The 23,295-nt window shown below is 50.2% G+C and overlaps 1 protein-coding gene across 6 annotated transcripts in view; it reads left to right on the plus strand.

Moving 5' to 3' along the window:
• The first annotated feature begins 1,335 nt into the window (after positions 1-1,335).
• The window catches only part of DHRS3 (dehydrogenase/reductase 3), a 50,714-nt gene continuing 28,754 nt past the window's right edge, over positions 1,336-23,295 (plus strand). The window contains exons 1-2 of one of the 6 annotated variants that reach the window (XM_063631159.1): positions 1,512-2,288; positions 2,451-2,600. In XM_063631159.1, the coding sequence (XP_063487229.1) occupies positions 2,451-2,600 (150 nt within the window). In that variant the 5' untranslated portion in view covers positions 1,512-2,288. Of the gene's footprint in view, positions 2,601-3,171; positions 3,197-23,295 lie in introns of those variants that run through there. The other 5 variants (XM_055261707.2, XM_055261708.2, XM_055261706.2 and 2 more) reach the window with 5 other exon arrangements.

Raw genomic sequence — 23,295 nt, forward strand, 5'->3', positions numbered from 1 at the left:
GGGGGTCTCTGCTCTGCAACCCTTAGCTGAACCCCATCCTCCACTTCTCTCCTCCCGTCTGGTCAGAGTGGGAAGAGGTCTGGATTGGGATCCCCCTTCTGCACTTCCTGGCTGGGTAACCTGGACGATGGGATAATAGTCCCCCGATTGCAAGGTCAGGGGAAGGACTAAGTGTCAGAATATAGGCCCTCAGTGCAGGACAGTTGCTCATCCTAAGCCTCTCCCGCCTTTTGCTCTTCCAGTGGCTTTTCACCCAGAAGGAAGATCCTCACCTGCAGAACCTCTCCCCAGAACTAGGTCTTTGCAGGTGACGAGGTAATCCCAGCCTCCCCTCCCCGCAGATCAGCGTTTTTCGAAGTGACTTTCTCACCCGGGCGGAGCATTAAAAGTACCGATCCCAGCGCACCCAGCCCTGCTGAATCAGAATCTCTAGGGGTGAGGCCCAGGAATCGCCGTCTGAACAAGTCGCGGGCTGGAAACGGCTGCCCCAGATTACAGGGCAGCTCTCTGCTTCGCTCTCGCTCCTCCGGCCCCGGGAACGTGCAGGGGGGCGGGAGGCAAGTCCCATCAGCACTTTGAACTGGGGCTGCTTTTTAGTGACTCACCTCCCAGACTTCCTGCAACAGACAACTCTAAATAGCTCGGTCCCACCCTCTAGCAGGGGAGACATTCCGGTCGGGAAGGGCAGGAGGTTAGAAGGTGGGTGCCCCGCCAGGGCAGTCCAGGGAGACCCAAGGACAGGAGACGCTGGCTGCACAGCACAGGGGCGCAGGAATAGGACGTTTTGTTTACAGGCTTTTGTTATTAAGGAAATTGCTGTCAGTCAAGGTAATTCTAGCTCAGATGAGCAATAAATATGCTCCCAGCTAATCTTATGGGGATTTTATTGGCACCCGGAGCAGAGGTTCCTTTACCCTGACTACTCCCTCCCCTCAAAGCAAAGTCCTGCTCCCCAGCGGCTTCCCCCTAAGCATCGTGAGGGACTTGGGTCAGGCTTTTAAAAGTCCACTCTAAGTGAACACAGAAGAGGTCCGGGCAAAGATGAGGAGCGGCTTCCTGATTCTACCTGGAGGCCGGGGATGACCAAATGATCTGAAATAAAACCCTGGGTGACCTGGTTGGATCAAGGCATACGCAAGCTCCCCCGGGCCTGCTCTACACTCAGGGGTGATCACCTGGCCCGCGGGCGGCCCGGGCAAGGAGGAATGTCTCGAGAAGGCAGCCGGCTCGCCGGAGTCGGTTCCAGCGTGTTCGAGTTACAGCTGCGAGCCCTCAGGGACACCGGCGGCAAGTCCCGGCTTGCAGAGAGGGGAGCCAGTCCCGGGAGAGCGCGAGTCCCGGCGAGCCCGAGTGCGCGCCTTATGCGCGCTCCCCGCGACGGCGCAGGGGGAGGGGAGGCCGCAGCAGCCACTCAGAGGAACGGTAGTGAAGCCTCCCAACAACTTTAACTGTCAATCAGGCTTAATGGGGTATTAAAAAAATGGGGGAAAAAGGGGCCGCCCTCTCCGCGACGCGGCTGCCCGGGGAGCGAATGAATAGGGCCGCGCAGACCAAGGCGTCCGATCCACGCGCGCTCCACACCCGGACCCTCTCCAAGTTGGAAAGGACAAAAAGAAGGCAATAAATGCTAAAAAGGGAGAGAAGGGGAGCTGGATCGAGCGGCAACTCCCAGCCTCTGCTGGAACAGAGAGGGAGGGAGGGAGCCGGAGCGAGCGAGCGCGCGCGAGGGCGAGCGCTGCACGTAAAGAAACTGACACCCGGACCCCCCACTTCTCCTGCACGTTGCTGGCAATCAGATCGCGTTTAAGCAATTTCCTGAGCCCAAGAATAGCAATGAGTCGGGAGACTTTCGCGGGCTGAAATTGGGAGCTCCAAGCACTTTTTCCCCCCACTTTTTTTTTTTTTTCTGGAGACGGGGTGGGGGTGGGGGCGCTACAATTTGGAAACAGCTTTTTTTTTTTTTTTTTTAATCTTGCACTTTGAAACCGCGGGACCGAGGCAGGGTGCGCGCGTGTGGTTGGTGCCTTTTTTTTTTTTTTTCTTCCCCTCCCTAAACTCCTCTGTCAGTCTGTAAACATTACCTGAGAATTCCCCAGCCGAAACGGCTGCTGGGGCAAGAAACTTCTTGTTAGAACTTTCCACCTCCGGCTTCCCCCTCCACGTCTTTTACCGTCCCAACCTTAGGAGACGCTTTTTCTCCCCCAGAGGAGAATTTATCTTTCTTTTTTTTTTTCTTTTTCTCACCCGGTGCTTTGCATTTGGGAAGAGGTGATTTCAAGAGTGGCCAGGTGGGACGCCTCTCTCCTCCTTATTCGGTTTACTATTTATTGTTCGGGGTGTTTTTTAATTCCTGTATTGCTCGGCCCGGGGAGTTTCGCCCCCTGCCCGGCTCCGCGGCGCGGAGGATGGTGTGGAAACGGCTGGGCGCGCTGGTGGTGTTCCCTCTACAGATGATCTATCTGGTGGTGAAAGCAGCCGTCGGACTGGTGCTGCCCGCCAAGCTGCGGGACCTGTCGCGGGAGAACGTCCTCATCACCGGCGGCGGGAGAGGCATCGGGCGTCAGCTCGCCCGCGAGTTCGCGGAGCGCGGCGCCAGAAAGGTACCAGGCACTGCGACTCCAGGGAGTGGGGGGCCGCAGGGGCGGGGGTGAGCCCACCTGCTGCCGCTGCGGGATCCCGCGACCGGGAGCTGAGAGTCGCCGGCCACCCCACTTCTCTGCGCCACCCACGAGTGCTGAGCTAGTCGGTTTCACCTTGTAAATTTCCCGGGCACCGGACTGTCTTTTTTGGCAGGTTCAGAGTTGATCCGCTCCTTTGGGATCGGTGGCTGGCTGACTGGGCTATTCACCCCCACCCTGAAACTTAGGAGACCCACCCATTTCCCACATTCCTGCCTCCCAAAGGAAGGTGTTGTGCCCCCCTCCCCCGCCTTCCCCCCTTTTTCTTGCCGCCACCCTGGTGAGTGCAGGGTGTGCGCACTCCTGGGTAGAGCTGGGAGCCGCCTGCTAGCTGGCGCCTCGTATTTTCCTTGGCAACCCGCTACCCAGCCCCAACCTGGGCGGCTGCAGCTCTGAAGACACGAGAGGGGGTACTTGGTTTGGGTTTGAAAAGGGAAGAGCGGTCTTGGATGTAGTAGTCTGGCCGGACCGACACTGAGAGGCCCAGGTGTTTGGAAAGCAGGAAAGAGGAGGCCAGGGTAAGCAGCTACTGATAAAGAGCCCTTGTTCTCACCTTCAACCCTGTCCCCTCCCCCCAGTACACCCCCCAGGGATCCCTCCCCATTTAGCTGGAAGGTGGTGCTGCAAGGAGGGTCCTGCCCACCAGACACGGCCTTTAACTTTTTGGTGGTCCTGGCACCCCTTGCTCCAGGTTTGGGAGACCTGGTGCCAGAGAGTGGGGAGAGTGAGCAGGCTGTCACCCAACTCCCAGCCCAGGCCAGGCTGACTCACCCGGTGACCAGAGCCATCGGGAGAGGGAGGCAGGCCAGGCTGTCTCCAGCCAGCCCTGTGAAGAGGAAGAGAGAAAACAGGGAATTAGTTTGAAACTTAAACTGTTGTGAACTAGGGGGGTGAAAGGGCCGCAAAGCCAGCTGATCTGACATGGAGCCGCATACCTTGGGGATTAAGTAAATATGTACTGTAGAAAACCAAACCTGCATGTAATTCCAGGTTGCTTTTGTTTTGTTAAATACTGCCCTGAGATTTACAATTCCTCCGGGGTGGCTCTGACTGGGACTGAACTTTGGAGCCTGAACTATCAGCCAAAGGCGATCCGATTAACTCTTCCCTAGCCGGGCTGGCCGGAGCCTGTGGTGGCCAAGCTTGCAGGGGTCTGGCTGTCCAGGACTCCCTCTTCTCCTTGGGTGGTTTGGACAGCTGCTTGACCTTGCATTTGAAGGAGGAGTTGGGAAGTGTTTTTAACCCTTGGACACAACGAATAAGGGGAAATCAGAGTTGTTCTCAGCAGTTTCATTTCCTTGAGGCAATGCCCCATAAAAGGGCTCCCGAAGCTCTTTGTGAAGGGGTCTGAAAAGGGCAGATGAAGGTGTCCTTTGCGGGGGGATGTGGGGTTTGGGACAATTGCATGTGATTGTCATTCTTTAGCTGTCTGCATCCCACAGAGACTTTTTTCTGAGTCTTCCAGCTGGCCCAAGTCCTGGGTCTCTTTTACTGTTCTTGTAGCTGACTACAGTAGGCAGATGAGGAACTCTTAGTCAATCTGGAAAAACTCGACTGACTATAAACAATCCTAAATTGAAAGAAGTGTATGGCATTGGGGGGTGGGTGTGATAGTACAGAGTGGAGCCTGCAAGTTCACGCACCGAGAACCAAACCCCACCTAACTTGGACTGGACGTCCTCTTCCAGGGAATCCAGCCAGGGCCAATTAGAAATATGTCTTAAATTGGTGTCAGGGTCACCAAAAACAAAAACAGTATCCATGGGGGCCTGTGAAACTTCGAGTGCCATTCATGCTTGGTTCAGTCATCTGACTCGTCAGGATGACCAGCAGCGCTCCCTGTAACTCAACATTATCTGACCAATTACTGGAGCTACACTTTATAATGAGGCTTCTGTTTGCTGTCATGGTGGGGAGTTTGGAATTGTGGCTTCTTGCCTAACACCAATGAGAGGACTTTGGGACAAACCCCCAGAGCCAGGAGTGTTTTGGGGCCTAGTGGGGTTGGGAACAAAGGGTCAAGTGTTGAGGGAGTGGGGAATTTATGGGTTGGGGACAGGTGTGAACAGTGGGCTTGGGGGTGGCCCAAGAGTACTGGGCCAGAGAGGGCCAGTGCCACCCGCAGCCTGCAGTGATACTAGACAGGGGGCGGCTGTGTGGAACCACAGATGACGTTCCTTCTCCTCTTGATGGAAGTGGAGGCTGCATCTGAGAGCTTCCCAGCCTAGATTCTGGTGGCTGCATCTGAGAGCTTCCCAGCCTAGATTCTGGTGGGATTGGATCTGGGGGGGGGAAGACCCCAAAAAGAAAAAAAAAAAAAGGAGTACCAGAGTCTCTGCAGAGAGCTGACATGTCCAGGAGTTATTTGTTTATTTGGGAAGGAGGGAGAGTTGACAACCCAGTTTCCCATAATGACCTTGAGTTAAATAGGATTTGGCAATATTTGTGGGTGGTGGTGAGCCTTAGGGTGCAAAGGTGGCCCAAACAAGCGAGGGTTTTTTTTTTTTAAAGGCACACTAAGGCTGTAAGAATTTGAAAGCTCAGGACACATCTCTCCTTACCCACAGTGCACTGCGGCAGACAGAGGCAGGGCCAGTCATGGTTAGGGTCTCCAGGCGTAAATTAATTTTCTATGCCCTCCTAGAATTCCTTCCACAAAAGCATTCACAAACCTTAAGCTTATTCCCCTTCCCTCCAAGGGAACTAACTTCTGGCTAGTGGTCAGCCCAGGCTCCAGTCTTTGAGTTTGACATGGTGTTAGCAGGAGCTCCTGGGAGGACAAGTGGACCGTTCATTTAGAAGTATTTGTAGGGGCCATTCCAGCCTTTGGTTTGGTATCAAGCAAGTGGCTGGATGAAAGTCTTGGGCCATGATTGCAAACCTTGGGAGGTGGGCAACATACATGGGCCTAACACCACGTCAAGAACTCCAGGACCTTGGCTGGGAGCAGTGGCTCATGCCTGTAATCCCAGCACTTTGGGAGGCTGAGGCAGGCGGATCACTTGAGGTCAGGAGTTCGAGACCAGCCTGGCCAACATGGTGAATCCCCATCTCGACTAAAAATACAAAAAATTATCCAGGCATGGTAGTAAGCACCTGTAATCCCAGCTACTCGGGACGCTGAGGCAGGAGAAGTGCTTGAACCCGGGAGGTGGAGGTTGCAGTGAGCCTAGATCACGCCATTGCACTCCAGCCTTGGCGACAGAGCAAAACTCTGTCTCAAAAACAAACAAACAAACAAAAAAACTCAATTCCCATTTCAGAGAGGTAGTCTGAGGGGAGGTATTTCCGGAAGGTAGTATGGGAACTGGCTTGGAGTTCTGTCTTGCTGTCAGTGAATTTACAGCATGTGGATACATAGCCCTGTTCCTAAAGCACCCAGCCAGGAACTAGCACTGTGAGTAGATCTATGAACCCCATTCTCCAGCACTTCCACTCAGCAAGTCCTGTGTCCTTCCCATCCCTAGCCCTGGGGCCAGCCCAAGCTCATAAGTCCCTTGACACCGTCTCTGAGAGACCTAGCTTAGCAAACCTACCTGGGGTATCTGTTCGGTGTTTGGCACAGCTCTGGGCCTGTAGGAAAATGTAGCCAAGGTGAATAAAGACCTAGAGTGTGGCCAGGGGCTTACAGTGAGGGCACAAATCACCATGTGTATGTGCTTCCTGTGGTTACCATGACAAATTAGCACAAACTTGATGGCTTACCACAACAAAATGTAGTTTCTCGTGGTTCTGGAGCCAGAAGTCTGAAATCAAGGCATCAGCAGGGTTCCGGGTTCCTCTCCACTCGAAGACTCTAGGGGAAGATCCTTCGTCATCTCTTCCAGCTCCTGGTGGCTCCTGATGCTCCTTGGCTTGTGGAAGCATGGCTCCCATCTCTCCTTTCATCATCCCATGGCCTTCCTTGCTGTGTGTGTCTAGGTCCCATCATCTCCTTTTTTTTTTTTTTTTTTTTTTGAAACAGAGTTTCACTCTTATTGCCCAGGCTGGAGTGCAATGGCGTGATCTTGGCTCACTGCAACCTCTGCCTCCCAGATTCAAGCGATTCTCCTGTCTCAGCCTCCCGAGTAGCTGGGATTACAGGCGTGCATGCCACCATGCCCAACTCATTTTGTATTTTTAGTAGAGATGGGGTTTCTCCATGTTGGTCAGGCTGGTCTCGAACTCCCAACCTCAGGTGATCCACCCGCCTCAGCCTCCCAAAGTGCTCGGATTACAGGTGTGAGCCACCATGCCCACCCCCATCATCTTCTTATAAGGACACTAGTTATTGGATTCAGGGCACATACTAAATCCAGTGTGATTGCATCTCAAGATCCTTAACTAGTTATAGCTCCAAAAACTCTCTTTCCAAATGAGGTGACATTCTGAAGTTCTGGATGGGCATGAAGTTTGGGGGATGCCACACGGTGGAAGTGCAGAGGAGCAGTTAATTTATAGCAAGCACTCATGAAAAGTTTCATGAAGGAAGGAGCATTTGACTGAGCCTTGAAGAAGGTCAAGAGTTTCAACCAGAAGGGGTGTGACAAGGGCAATCTAGGTGCAAGAAACCACCTGATCAAAAGCTCTACCTGGCTGGAATTGTGGGAGGGAAGTGGAAAGGGAAGCAAGAAAATACTGTATTGTGGGATAAGGAGGTAAGCAGGGAGTTTATACCTCAGACTCTGAGTCAGGTCAGTACTGGTGAGAATAGGAAAAGAGAGAAAGAGAAGAGAAGGGTCCAGACAGGTCATCTGTGGGTCCCTAGAGTCATCAGGCCAAAACAGCTGCACTAACCAATTTACAGGGGAGAGAGCAGTGGCCCGTCTCTCCATCCTCACTCCGTGCAGCCTGAAAGCAGGCAGGTAGGCTACCTGTTCTACCTGTGACATCTAGAAGTGTTTCCACTTGGAGCATCGGTCACAACTGACCTTACAAATGAGGCTGTCTCATGAATAGAAAAACATCTTCTTACTCCCCCAGGCCCTTCCCTTGGGGGAACAAGGGTGGGTGTCTACCTCTGGGACCACGCCCCCCTGCAGTCTTGCTCACCTGTGCAGGAGGCCAGAGACTAAGCTTTTATTTATTTATTTATTTATTTATTTATTTACTTACTTATTTATTTATTTAAAAATAGAGACGGGAGTCTCGCTATGTTGCTTAGGTTAGTCTCGAACTCTTGGGCTCAAGCAATCCTCCCTTCTTGGCCTTCCAAAGTGCTGGGATTACAGGTGTGAGCTTCCACACCCGGCCAAGACTGGGTTCTTGACCCTGGAAAAGTTACTACCTTCTCCAGGTTGCAGCTGAGAAGCACACCTATAAAATGAGAGGGGTTACAATGATCCCTAAGATCCTGGCATGCTCGAAAATTCTCATCTTACAGATCAGTCAACCCAAGAAAGCAATGGATTACCAGGCTTCCCTGAGTTGCAAGCGGGAGACTTCCGGGTGAAGAAAGCATCTGTCCCCATCACTGATGATCTCAGGCTTTGCTAGTCATCAGATGCCACCAAATGAAAAAGAAGCAACTCAGAGTTGGAAGATGTGCTGTGCCCCAGCTCCGCCGAGCCCCACACCCATTTAAAACTCCTCAACAGGTAGCCGTCTGCCATGGATTTATTTCAGCTCTTGCAGAAGACGTTAATATTTCCAAACTGTCGCTTCTAAGGGAATAAGGGACCCAAGTTCCCTAACTAGCATGTCAAACAAAATTTCCTGTTTTTTTCTCCTAAATTCACCAACTTGTCTATTTGGGCTTTCAGGAATGCCTCCTCCATCTAGTAATACTGAATCTGAGTCAAGTTCATTTTCAGTGTACCCAGCCCTTCTGCTAATTCTCGTTTTGACTTCAAGCTCTTCTGAGCTTCCATCTTTTCAGATGAAGCGCACTTGTTTATGGCTGCACAGATCCCTTCCAAGCCCTTCTGATCTCTGCATCATTGCAGTTACTGTCTCTGGTTCATTTCCATCTTGGTACTTGCCGAGGCCATCTGCTTTGAGAAAGTGATCTCGGCTGTATTTATGAGGTGTCCTTTCTACCCAGGAAGTGTATCTGGTTGTCACAATCGCCGTAACAAAAGCCCTTGTCTTAACCTGCGACTACCAGCGATATCCTGCCACAGTTTTGAGTATCAGTGCGGGATGGGTCCCACACACTACATGTTCTCCCTTATCCTTGGACAAAAGCATGAACACACCTAGAATTTTATGAGGTCGTGCCCACCGTTGTCTTCAGGAGACACAATCCAAAAATGTAAGTCCATAAGATACTTGAAACATTTCAAACATATTATTCAGATGAACCATGAGGATTAGAAAACCACTGAAGCCCATTGGAAATGAGAAAAGTGAGTCTATTTAGACACTAGCATGCCCAAATGTGTGCTCATCTGCTGTGGCACCCCTGAAATGAGTGAGATCTTAGAATCTGAAAATGAGCACATGCCTAGATTCTCAACAAGAAAGTGCCGGGTTAGCAAATGAATGGTTGGTGGGAACTCATTCATTTATTCACTTATTCATACATTCAGCACATTTATTGAGCACCTACTATATGCCAGGCGCTGTTCTGGGCACTGAAGGCATGCAGGGAGCAAAGCAGATGAAAATCCCCACCCATGTAGTGAGAGCTGGCATTTTAGTAAGAGAGACAGATAGAAAGCAAGATCAGTAGAACAGTATATTCTCAAGCCTGTAATCCCAGCACTTTAGGAGGCTAAGGCAGGCAGAACACTTGAGGTCAGGAATTCAAGACCAGGCTGACCCAACATGGTAAAACCTCCGTCTCTACTAATAATACAAAAAAACCCAAAATGCTGGGCACGGTGGAGCGCACCTGTAATCCCAGCTACTTGGGAGGCTGAGGCACGAGAATTGCTTGAACCTGGGAGGTGGAGGTTGCAGTGAGCAGAGATCATTCCACTGCACTCCAGCCTGAGCAACAGTGGGAGACTCTGTCTCAAAAAATAAATAAATAAATAAATAAATAAATAAATAAAACAGCACATTGAATTGTCATCATAAACAATGAGGAGAAAACCAATGAGGCAAGAAGGATGGGAATGCAAGGGCCTGAGATTCTAGGTAGGGTATAAGGAAGGTCACACTGAGAAGGAGACACGAGGAAAGACCTGAAGGAGGCGAGGGCGTGGTGGGAAGGGAGCAGTAGCGTTCCAGGGAGAGGACAGAGCAAGGGCTCTGAGGAGAGAGTGGAGTGTCTGAGGACCGAGAGGTGGCCAGTGTGGCTGGAGCAGTGAGTGAGTGGTGAGGAAGAACTAAGGGGGACAGGTTCCCATGTAGGACAGGTAGACCTAGCTGGCCCCAGGACTCAAGCGTCATGCCCTCATCCAAGCCTTAGCAGGATCCCCTGGCTGCTGTGACAGGCAGGCGGTGGAGGTGTCAGGCCAGGAGTGGGGGACCTGCTAGGAGGCTGCCGGATCTCCATGCCTCCTCCAAGAATATCACCCAGACTTGCTTCGCCACCTTCTTTGAGAGCTTCCCAGAGCTCAGGGAATGCTGTCAGCATTGCACTAGAGTTTTAGAGGATGCTGAGGGCCTCCTCTGATATCTTTACTGTCAAGATGGAAGTGTCTGGGCTGAGGGAAGTGGAGAATCTAGGCAGGCCAGGGTGGCACTGTTGGAGGGGGTGGGAGGCAGCTGGCATCCAGCCCTCGGGGCTCTACTGGGCAGCCCTGCCCCTAGCCAGATCCTGATCTTTCTTGCTGGTAACTTAGGTGAGGAGTGACAACCAGCTTCAGGGTGACACGGCTCCGAGGAATCGTGACTATGTTGCCCCCGTTCATTGATTCAGCAAACTAGGCCTTGGAGATGCAGCAGGGAACCTCATAAACAAGGTTCTCTCCTTGTGGCACTTAGTGTTCCTGGAGTGACCACCATCCCCAGATTGAAAAATCTGACACTGTGGAAGGATGAGTTGACACCAACAAGCAGGCTTCTAACGGCAGTAGTGCTTAACCCCTCTAAATAAAAGCAGGTAACTGTGCTGGTGCTCAGAGTGAAGGAGATGCTTGTCAGTCCTGCTTTGTCAAACGACTTCTGGGGCATTGTGTCCATGTGGGCCAGCACTTTGGCAGGGCCCTTGACCAACTGGAAGGTATACAGGGAGCAGGCTGGGTGTCAAGGGCTAGAAGCCATAATGGGTTGCATGGCAAATCCATGGGAACATAGTTGACTGCTTAAGAGGCAGGAGAGGGTATCAGCTGCATTCCAGTACCACAGAGGCATGGGACCTGTTCTAGATGGTTCTGGAGGCCCACGCTAGGCCCGTGGGGAGAGCTTGAAAATGCAGACCTGGGCCCTGCAAGAGAAACACCTTCCTGCCCTTTGGAACAGGTTGCTCTTTAAGCAAACATGGTGTCGAGATTTCTGCATTGGGGGAGGTTAGGTTCTGGACAACCTCCCGGGTCCCTTCTACCCTTTGATTCTGTGAGTCATTGTCATGATGTCAGTGAGGGCAATGACACAGGCAGGGGCAGGGGGCAGGAGGAAAAGAGGACACCACCATCAATCAACCAACACTTGAAAATTAAAAGGAGGCAGCCCTTCTCAGCATGACTTCAGCAGGATCCTCGAGCAGTGATGTCATTCCTTTGTCCAGGCTTTCCAGGGTGCTGGGGAGCAGGGAGGAGGCGAGAGGGTGCAGGGTGGGCACAGACTCACATCCTTCACTCAGGCTTGGACTCCTGTGGCTTCCGAACTGGATGCTGATGGCTTCTTTGCGTTCCTAGTAATATTCATGACCGTGGTGCTCTACATGTCTGTGGTACCATACGTGATTGGTAATATACATGATTGTGGTAATATACAAGGGGGCTTCAAAAAGGTGGTGGGAAATGGAATTACAGGATGAAAATAAAAAATATAGGCCAGGCACAGGGGCTCACTCCTGTAATCCCAGTACTGTGGGAGGCCGAGGCAGGCAGATCACTTGACATCAGGCATTCGAGACCAGCCTGTCCAACAGGATGAGACCCCATCTCTACTAAAAATACAAAAATTATCTGGCACGGTGGTGTATGCCTGTGATCCCAGCTACTCGGGAGACTGAGGCAGGAGAATCACTTGAACCTGGGAGGTGGAGGTTGCAGTGAGTGGAGATCTCACCACTGCACTTCAGCCTGGGCAACAGAGCAAGACTGCGTCTCTCTCCCTCTCTCCATATGCACACACACACACACACACACATATATACAAATATGTATATTTTATTTCTCAACATAAGCTTCATCAAGTTACAAGACACTTTTGTAAGCAATGATACCAGCCATCTAGTCCATCCCTAAATAACTGAAGGTCCTGAGAGTTCAGCCACGTCAATACAGCCTTTTTTTTACATCATTAGCTGAAGAAAAATGGATGCCCTTTGTCTTAGTCCTTTCTCACATTGCTATAGAGAAATATTAGAGACTGAGTAATTTATAAAGGAAAGAAGTTAATTGACTCACAGTTAGTTGACTCGCATGGCTGAGGAGGCCGCAGGAAACTTACCATCATGGCGGAAGGAGAAGGGGAAGCAAGGCACCTTCTTCACAAGGCGGCAGGAAGGAGAATGAACTTAAGAGGAACTACCGAACACTTATAAAACCATCAGATCACGTGAGAACTCACTCACTGTCATGAGAACAGCATAGAGGAAACACTCCCATGATCCAATTACGGCTACCTCGTCTCTCCCTTGGCAGATGGGATTATGGGGATTATAATTCAAGATGAGATTTGGGTGGGGACACAAAGCCTAACTGGATCACCCTTTAAAGATTTTTTAAGATTAGGAAACAAAAGGAAGTCAGAAAGAGCCAAATCAGGACTGTAAAGTGGATGCCTAATGATTTCCCATCAAAACCCTCACAAAATTGTCCTTGTTTGATGAGAGGAATGAATGGGAACCTTGTCTTAGTGGAGCAGGACCATCTGGCGAGGCTTTCCTGGGTGTTTTTCTGCTGAAGGTTTGGCTAACTTTCTCAAAACGCTCTCATTATAAGCAGATATTATTGTTCTTGTCTCTCCAGAAAGTTAACAAGCAAAATGCCTTGAACATCCCAAAAAAACTATTGCCATGACCTTTGCTCTTGGCCGGTCTGCTTTTGCTTTGACTGGGCCATGTCCACCTCTTGGTAGCCATTGCTTTGATTGTGCTTTGTCTTCAGGATTGTAGTGGTTAATGCTTCATCCTCTCTTACAGTTCTTTGAAGAAATGCTTCAAGATCTTGATCCCACTTGTTTAAAATTTTCATTGAAAGCAGCCAGATGTGGTGGCTCACACCTGTAATCCCAGCACTTTGGGAGGCCAAGGCAGGTGGATCACCTGAGGTCGGGAGTTTGAGACCTGCCTGACCAACATGGAGAAACCCCGTCTCTACTAAAAATGCAAAAAAAAAAAAAAAAAAATTAGCTGGGCATAGTGGCGCATGCCTGTAATCTCAGCTACTCAGGAGGCTGAGGCAGGAGAATCGCTTGAACCCGGGAGGCGGAGGTTGCCGTGAGCCAAGATCACGTCATTGCACTCCAGCCTGGACAACAAGAGTGAAACTTGGTCTCAAAAAAAGTAAATAAATAAATAAATAGTAAATAAATAAATAAAATAAAATAAAATTTTCATTGAAAGCTTTGCTCTCATCTGCACCTGATCTGGATGCAATAGTTTTGGTGCCCATCAAGTGGAAAGTTTGTTCAACTTTAATTTTTCAGTCAGAATTGTGTACACGGAACCAATGGAGATGTCTATGGTATTGGCTATTTTTTTTTTTTTTTTTTTTCTGTTAATTGTCAGTCCTCTTCAGTTAGAGCACAAACAAGATGAATTTTTTCTTTCTAATTTGATGTGGATGGTCTGGCACTTCAGGCTTTATCTTCAACATCGTCTTATCCCTTCTTAAAAAGTTATCCATTTATTAACTACCGCTGATTTCTTTTTTTTGTTTTTTGAGACAGAGTCTCACTCTGTCGCCAGGCTGGAGTGCAGTGACATGATTTCAGCTCACTGCAACCTCTGCCTCCTGGATTCAAGCAATTCTCCTGCCTCAGCCTCCCAAGTAGCTGGGACTACAGGTGCACATCACCACGCTTGGCTAATTTTTGTATTTTTAGTAGAGACGGGATTTCACCATGTTGACCAGGATGATCTCAGTCTCTTGACCTTGTGATCCGCCTGCCTCGGCCTCCCAAAGTGCTGGGATTACAGGTGTGAGGCACCGTGCCCAACCAACTGCTGATTTCTTTGGGGCATTGTCCCCATAAACTTTTCATAAAGTATCAGCAATTTCACCATTCTTCCATCTAAGCAAGCTTCACTGTAAATTTGATATTTGTTTTTGTTTCAGTTTTAGTAGAATTTATGTTGCTCTGATAGGACTTCTTTTCAAACTGATGTCTTATCCTTCTTAGTGCCTCAAAATAGATCCCATTTAGTCATGTTATAACAAGTTACTTATTTTGGGGCAAAAAAAATCTCAAATATATGCCTAGTTTTTTCGTAATATGCATTTTCCTTGAACTTTTTGAAGACCCTTTGTAAATGATTGTGGTAAAAGCATGAATGTAGGAATATACATGGCACTATTACTATACATGGTACTATTAATATACATGGTACTATTAATGACTATGGTACTGTACAGGGCATGGTATTGTATATGACTATGGTATTCTACATGACTGTTACTATATATGACTGTAGTACTATATACATGATGTGGTGCTGTACATGGCTGTGGTACTATATATAACTGATAATATACATGACTCTAGTACTATACATGATTGTGCTAATATACATAACTGTGGTAATATACATTGACTGATACTGTATGTAACTGCAGTACTGTACATGATTGTGGTAACATACATGGCTGCTAATATACATGGCTGATAGTATACATGACTTTGGTACTGTACATAACCATGGTAATATACAAGATAGATACTGTACATGACCTTGGTAATATACAAGATGGATACTCTACAAGACCATAGTAATATGCAAGAATGATACTGTACATGACCATGGTAATATACAACATTGATACTGTACATAACTGTGGTAATATACAAGACTGATACTGTACATGACCATGGTAATATACAAGATTGATACTGTACATAACCGTAGTAATATACAAGACTGATACTGTATATGACCTTGGTAATATACAAGATTGATATACTGTACATAACCGTGGTAATATACAAGACTGATACTGTACATGACCATGGTAATATACATGGCTGTGGCGCTGTAGGTGGCTGTGGCAATGTGTGTGACGATAGTAACACACGTGACTTGGTACTCTACATGACTACACAGTGCTTTTGCACATTCATTATCTTCCTTGACCTTCCTTTTTTTTTTGAGATGGAGTTGCGCCAGTCGCCCAGGCTGGAGTGCAGTGGCACGATCTCAGCTCACTGCAACCTCCACCTCCTCCCGGGTTCAAGCGATTCTCCTGCCTCAGCCTCCCAAGTAGCTGGGATTACAGGCATGCGCCACCCCAGCTAATTTTTATATTTTTAGTAGAGATGGGGTTTCACCATGTTGGCCAGGATGGTCTCGATCTCTTGACCTTGTGATCCGCCTGCCTCAGCCTCCCAAAGTGCTGGGATTACAGGCATGAGCCACCGCACCCGGTCAGCAGCACGCATTTCTGAGATCCAGGTGAAGTGGCCGTCCTGGGACACGTCGCTGAGGGCAGATTCTGAACCCAGGCTTCCCAGCTTCAACACTCCATCTTTTCCCACTGCAACAGATAATCTCAGCCTGGCCTGGCCTGCCTCATTCAGGGTCATGGAGAGGTCAAGAGACAAGCTGTTAAGTAATGGGGCTTAGTACACAGAGGGTTCTGGAGAGAGCTGTGATAAGCAGTGAGTGAGTCAACAGGATGCGGGCAGGGATGTAGTGAAATCCGCTTTTACACAAACATCGTTTAGAGCACTGAGTAGCAGTATTTGCATACAATGAATGGGAGACTTGCCAAAGGAATAAAATAGTCCTCAGTTATCAGGGTTTCTTTTTTAAAGAGTAAACTGACAAGCAGGGGAATAGCACAGTTGAATTTCTTTCATTTGACAACCAGTGTGACATCTTAGCATGCAGAGACCCAGCTGCAGAGGAGAGAGTGAGTGACAGCTCCCTCCAGTTAAGCCCGAGGTCACTGAGCTCTGCGTGGCCTGAGAGCTTTGATCACTGTAAATTAAGGAAAATCTTAGAAGACTTCTTGAAGTAGGTGGCAACTGAGGGGGTTGCAGTAACTCTCCATTTTTTTGCTGGTTATAGAGCCCTTCAAGGGTCTGAAGAAAATATGAACTCTAACCCAGGAAGAAGGTGCAACTGAAAGTTTTGTACTTTTAAGGGGTCATGTACCCCTGTCACCTATCCTAGACTCTGGGTTAAGAAGTCTTGGACTAGATGTAATCAAAACCCATCCAAGCCCTACAGGCTCAGATGCAGGCCCAGGGGGAGAGCTCGTGTGAGAGGCAGGGAACGCCCCGGTATCCTGTGACACAGAAGCCAGGGCAAGCTCAGGGTGGAGAGTACAGATGTGTGGCTTGGTGCTTAAGGCCACCAATGGTCAGCCTGGTGAAGGCCACTGGGCCCCAGCCTTTCTTACCCCATTGGCCAACCCTACTTCAAGGAATGTGACCTTAAATCCCCTTTTCAGCAGCCTTTCGGGGATTTTGATGAGTGAAGCGTATGATGATCTTGTCCACACTGAAACAGCCTCCTAGGGAACACGGTCTCCTGTCTGCGTCCCACCTCCCCCAACCACTTCTACCAGCCTCCAAGCCCCGCGGTCCCCATGCAGACCTCAGCACCAGCTGAGGTTCAAGGTCCAGGTTTTCAAACTGGGTTCCAGAGCACCCTAGAAGCCCCAAGAAGGTAGGGCCAAGTGGGAGTTGGAGCAGGAAGGGTTCTGAGGAACCCCTCCTTCCTGTGGAGTAGATCGGTGTTGTCACTTCTGTTTTGTGGCTTACAATTCCATGTTAAGATTTTGGCGTGCGTTTTGAAAGAAAGTCATTGTTTTAAAGAAAGGAAAAGAATAAGGCTTGAAAATGATGCTTCAAGGAAATGACTCAGCCCACTCCCTCTCCTCGATGGACCTTTCTTGGATTTGCTGGATGTCCCCTCTTTAATGACACCTCCACCTTTGGCTCTTTACTCCAAGGTGCTGTGGCTTCTGGACCAAATGCCCTCTAGTTCGCTTCGGCTTTTGCCCCTCAGGAGAGGGACCCACACTCCCACCCCAGACGTGTGGAACCCCTCTGCCCTCAGCCTCGACACCTCCTCTACCTCTGGGGTGCCCACAAGCTAGAAGCTCTGAATGCCCAACCGGGGCTGAGACAGCCTCTCCAAGGGAGACTCAGCCCAAATCCATCTGCCAGAAAGGACACAGGAGGCTTCTCCCAGGCCCTCCCTGCCTCCAAAGCACCCATCCCTGGGAGAGTGTGCCTTGACAACCCCAGCCCCAAAGCCCAGACCTGGCCCATAGGCAGTGTCACAGCGGCCAAAATCTTTTGGGCGGTAGAGGCCGGCTCTGGCTAGAGCACTCATGCAATTTGTAGTGCCGGCCAGGGCTGCTGGAAACCAGTTCCTAATGCTGTAGATTATGAGAGGCCTCCCAGTGACCTGCTGTGTGACCTTGGGCAAGCAACCCTCTCTGGGCTTTGATTCCCTCATCTGAAAAATGAAGATGTGGAAATGTAGTGAAATAGCTCCTATCACCTCCTGGGTAATTGCGAGAGTGTTTCCAAGAGACAACCACTCCTTCCAGTTGGGGCAATGGCCGTGGGGGTGGGGGGCGGTGGATACGCCCTGCTCCAGCACTTCTCCTGCATATTAGACCAGATGCTCAGCAGGGCACCAGGGAAAAAAGGCAACAAACCCGCTGGCCTGACTCAACCTTGGTTCTGGGACTCCCCCGGGAAGGAGAGAGTTCTGCCCCTGCCACAGAAGCCCTCGGGGAAATTGGAACCCTTGACCCTTTCTAGAAGTCTGTGGGAGGGAACCACTCCCTACAGGGAGGCTGGCCATCTCCCTTCCACCCGTGGCCTCACCCCTGTTGAGATGACCCGTGGCACAGCCCCAATCTTCCCAGGCAGGGGCTGGTCCAACATAGGCCTTTCTGCAACCCAGGGGCTGAGGCTGGTCAGCAGTACAGCTTCCTCTCTGGTCCTGGCTGCCCAACCCCCACAACCAACCAACTTCCCCTGCACAAGGCATTAGTCATTTTTGATGTCTGCGTCCAAGTAGCTCAATTGGTCAGGACTGGGCTGCGGTGAGGCCAAAGTCAAGGGTTACCATAGCAACTCACCACACTTTGTGGCCACTTGTTGATATCCACAGGGGCAGGGGGCATGCCCTCTCACTCACCAAGTATCTGGCAACTGGCACAGCACCTGGCCCACAGTAGATACTTAATAAACGGTTGTTGCCTAAATGAATGCATGACCGACCCATCGTAGCTAGGTAGAGCCAGTGATTATTGAACACCTACTATGTGCCAGGGACTGTTCTAAGCCCTGATATGTCACAAGGTCATTTACTCCTCGAAGTAACCTTCCAGCGTGGGTACTGTTATCATCTTCTTCTTACCAACAGGACTCTGAGGGTCAGTAACTTAGAATCACACAGCTAGTAAATGACCCAGCAGGATTGGAACCCAGGGTGTCTGCTTGTAACCAATGAGTCTTGCCTTTGGTTGATAGTTTCACGGAAGAGACGGTGTTGATGGCCCCTGGTGGAGTCCATAGCCAGACAGTCTATATGGGTCAAACAACATCACCTCCAGCTTTCCCGATGGGGGCTCTGGAGGTGTTCCTCAGATTGGTTTATTGACTCATGGGACCAGAAGTCCCTGGGTAGGGCTGACTTTGGGCATGTCTCCAGGGGTCAGTGCTGTCCGGATTCAGGAGAGCTTCTCTCTCCCCTCATTTTGAGGCAGACCTCTCTGCCACAGGGCTGCTCACACCTGCCCCCTGCTGCTCGTAACGTAACCTTTCCAGCTCCCATTCAAGTAGACACAGGTGTTCTTTGCCCAGAAGTCCTGGAAGGGTCCAGGAATTGGGTCTCTCTGGCAGTGACTGGGTGAGCCTGAACCAAGGAAATGGTGCTTTATTTGGCCAGCTGTGGGTCATGGCCAGACTCTGAGCCAGGGGTATACCAGCCCCAGCCCAGCCATAGGGTTTGGGAGTCGGGAGGTGGGCTTCTGCAGGGCAGATGGGGATACCATGAGCAGGAGCAAGGGGTCCAGTACACCTTCTTGTGGAAGGACAGCACTCATCTTTCAGTCATGCCATGTGGAAACAGCCAGCAGAGCCAGGCCTGCCTGTATCAGGCAGCCCTCCAGATCTAATCCTGCAGACCTTATCAGGTCATTTGCTGATGCCTTACCACCCCCTTTATCTCCCCAAGAAAAAAAAGATAGAATGGACTTTTCAGGGTTGAGCTAAAATCTCTGCCTTCAGGGAGACTGTAGTTCAAAGAGGCAAAATGCTCAGCCACTGAAGTCCAGCAGGTTGTCAACAGACTGACTTTGGAACCTTTTCTAGACGACAGATAGAGAGATAGACTGTGATATGAGAGGAAAGGAAGCCCTTTGCTAGGTCACGGTTGCTAGTGATACTTCACAGGTGCGAGAGGCCAGCTCTCCCTCCCCTCCAGATGTGGGCAGGGAAGCAGAACAGAGATGATATTGGGTCCTTCCAAGGTAGTTGGTGGGGGGTCTCTGGAGTCCTTTTAGAGCTTCCCCAGCCCAGCAAGCAGTGGCCCCTCTCACAGGCCTGGTGGCAGGTCACCATGGGGAGCTGGGGCCAGTGTGACTATAAAGGGCGGCATGACCTTCATGCAGGCAGGCAGTCCTGCCAGACACACCCACATGGCGTCTGTCCACCCCTGGCTGCACGGCCCATGTTCTTACATCTCAGTTGCCAAAGAATCAAGAGTCTGACCTGGCCTCTCCGGGCCACTTCCCTATGAGCACACAGCAGAGGAGACAGGGTCCTTAAGGGATGGCAAGACACAAGGTCAGTGTGGACTGGGCACATGGTGCCCTCCGAGGGCTCACACCTCCTCAGCCAGCAGATCCATGCCTTGGCTTTGGGGATGTTTCCTGAGCCTTCAAGTCAGTGGAAATGTGTGTGTGTTTTGTGTGTGTGTGTGTGCGGTTCTTTCTTTCTCAAGGAGCCAGTAAAGCATAGAGATTCAGATTTTGAGTTCAGGAGTCAACCACACCAAAGTTCATATGCTGGCTCTTCTATTCACTTGCCATGTGACCTTGAGCAAGTTACTAGACCTCTCTGAGCCTACATGCCTTGGTAGGGCAGACCATGGCTGGAGGCAGCTACAAGCACAGACAGGGGCTTCCAACCAGTCTTTGTTGTTAATAAAGTGCTACCCATGTGCTAAACAATTTACGTGACAATCTGATTTACTCCTCAGAGCAACCCTATGACACAGTCACTGTTCCCAGTTTAAAGATGGAAATACTAGGCCGGGCGCGGTGGCTCACGCTTGTAATCCCAGCACTTTGGGAGGCCGAGGCGGGCGGATCACGAAGTCAGGAGATCGAGACCACGATGAAACCCCGTCTCTACTAAAAATACAAAAAAATTAGCCGGGTGTGGCGGCGGGCGCCTGTAGTCCCAGCTACTTGGAGAGGCTGAGGCAGGAGAATGGCGTGAACCCGGGAGGTGGAGCTTGCAGTGAGCCGAGATGCGCCACTGCACTCCAGCCTGGGCGACAGAGCGAGACTCCGTCTCAAAAAAAAAAAAAAAAAAGATGGAAATACTAGGGCTCAGAAAGTTTAAACACTTGCCCAAGGTCACACAGCCCAGGTAGCCATGGGATTCGAATCCAGGCAGTCTGGCTTCTAGGAAAGGAAACCTGGCTGTGCCTAGGACTGGGGTCTAAGCTGAGGCATTAAGGATGAGATGGAAGCAGCAGAAGGAAAATATCCCAGGCAGAGGGAAAGAGCAGAGCTAGAAAATGGGAGATGAGAGAGTTTGTTTCCTTTGGGAAAAAGACCCTGGCCTGGCCAGAACAAAAGTGTGAGCAGGGAGTGGAGAGAGATGGACACGGCCATACCTCATAGAGCCTGGTGGTTGTGGGGTGAAGTCCGGACATGATTGGGAGAGTACTAGGGAGCCACTGAAGGCTTTCTACAGGATGCATGACCAGCCCTTTCTACAGGATGCACGACCAGCCCACATTAATGGAAGGTGACAGAAGCCTGATTTTCCATAGAATTCTCTGATGTTGGAGGGATGTAATGGTCTCTGAGGACCGCGGAAAATCACTTTCTGTGGGGCTGGTGCTTGGGAAAATTTCCGCCTCACCTGGCCCTATAGGCCAAGGGCCTGGCTTTTCTCCCAGCATCCTGGTCTTTGCAGGGTGTGCTGGCCTGGCCATTTCCCATTGAATGTCCCGCTTCCCCTGAATCCCCTGGCCCTCTGGGCCCAGAGCCACAGCCTGATAGCATGAGACCAGTCAGCCGGAAGGGTCAACTCCAAGGCAGTTGACCTTCGTCCTAGCAGAGATTAAACTGATTTCTAATTAATAGCCTGTAGGATAGCTACCTTGGCACAGCTTGCAAGTAATTTAAGGCTTGTCCTTAGAGGCTGGTCCATAAATTACGTTTAATTAGCTGAAGGTCTCCCTGGGACACATCAGCCTGGTGTGTGATTGAGCCTACCAGCTCAGTGACCTCTGAATTTCATGTTGGAGTATGAGGGAGATGCTGAGATATTCCAGTAAAATGTTTATTTCCTTTTCCAAAACAAGAGCGGAATTCTTTCTTCTGCTAGCAGCTCCGAGAGGTACCACCAACCGGTCTGGGGGTCTCTACTCAGCTAGTTCCTGGCTTTGCTCTTGACCGATTACTTATACTTCCGGGGTCTCAGTGCCTTATCTCTAAAAAGAAGCCGAGTTCAAGTCCACAGACCCTTATCTGAAACCCTTAAGGCTAGCTGTGTCTCACAGGTCTGATGTTTTGGATTTTAGAAATGCAATCCAGCACATAGGCCATATACCTAGTGACACCCACAGCAAGGTCTAGGGCGGCCACCCGTAATCCCAGTGATAGTCACCACAGTGGGATAAAGAGACCAGAACTAGCCTCATGATGGTTCCAATTAGTGCTTGCTCTAAACGCGTGTGTCAAAATTAAATGTAGGATTTTAGAGCTTTTTGGATTCTAGAACGGAGGATAAGGGGCCGTAAACCTCACTGTTGAACTCAGAGAAACTCCTAAATAAATGCTAATTATGATGAGGACTGTCGTTATATTTTTTTTGTTTTATTTCACTTGCTGAGACAGAGTCTCACTCCATCACTCAGGCTAGAGTGCATTGGTGCGATCTCAGCTCACGGCAGCCTCAACCTCCCAGGCTCACGTGATCCTCCCGAGTGGCTGGGACTACAGGCGCGCACCACCACGCCCAGCTAACTTTAGTATTTTTAGTGGAGACAGGCTTTTGCCATGTTGCCCAGGTTACCTGTTGTTGTTATTCCTCTTTCCCCTACAGCTAATACGCTGCCATGTCTACTGCCCTTGCACATGTAGAGATTGGATGTGCGGGCAACTTTTAGTTTGCCAGGTGTCACCTGTCTGCCGGGGATGTGTGATACATTCTCCCTGGAGTGGCTCTGCCGGAGCTGTGTTTGTGTTTCCTGCTGCCTGGGGGAGCGTGGAAGGCTCGTGACTTGGCACGAGGTCCCACTGGGTGTTCCTGTTGGGCACCCTCTGTGTGATGGCTGGAGCTGGCTTCCTGGGTGTGACCCAGGGATTCTCACTGGGCCCTGCACTCAGAAGCGCCCTACACTTGGTTTGAGGCTCTGCTGTCACCATCTTGAAATTCTTTACAATTTTTGAACCAGGGACCCTGAGAATTATGTGGCTGGTCCTAACGATAGCCATACCACACAGGTTGTTAACTTCATCCCTCCCAAGTTCCCCTCAAAGGGAAGTTACTAATGTTTCACAGAAGAGGCAAAACTATTTCATTCATTCATTCACATAGTCACCGGGCACCCAATTAACAAGCCAGGCCTGGAAATTCCTTGGAGAGCCTACGTTCTAGAGAGCGTGTGTGTTTGAGAATGGAAGAAATAGACAAAAACCAAGCAAACAAATAACCACAATCACTTCAGATAGTGACTAAGTGCTGCAAAGACAAGAAAGCAGAGGGATGTTAGGGAGAAGGATGTAAAGATTAAATTCAGTGAAGGAGAAGCTGGAATCAGGGCTGGAGTTCAGCTGTGCCTTGTTGCACTCCAGGGGTACTCACTAAAGATCTGGGGTCATTTCAGGCCGGGCGCGGTGGCTCACGCCTGTAATCCTAACACTTTGGGAGGCTAAAGTGGGTGGACCAGTTGAGGTCAGGAGTTCGAGACCAGCCTGGCCAAGATGGTGAAACTCTGTCTCTACTAAAAGTAGAAAAATTAGCCGGGCGCGGTGGTGGACACCTGTAATCCCAGGTACTCGGGACGCTGAGGCAGGAGAATCACTTGAACCCAGGAGGCGGAAGTTGCAGTGAGCCGAGATCGCGCCACTGCACTCCAGCCCGGGTGACAGAGCAAGACTCCGTCTAGGGCGGGGGGAGATCTGGGGTCATTTCTAGGTTCCCCATC

The sequence above is a fragment of the Symphalangus syndactylus genome, chromosome 22 (genome assembly GCF_028878055.3).
Source record: "Symphalangus syndactylus isolate Jambi chromosome 22, NHGRI_mSymSyn1-v2.1_pri, whole genome shotgun sequence".
NCBI classification, from domain to species: Eukaryota; Metazoa; Chordata; class Mammalia; order Primates; family Hylobatidae; genus Symphalangus; species Symphalangus syndactylus.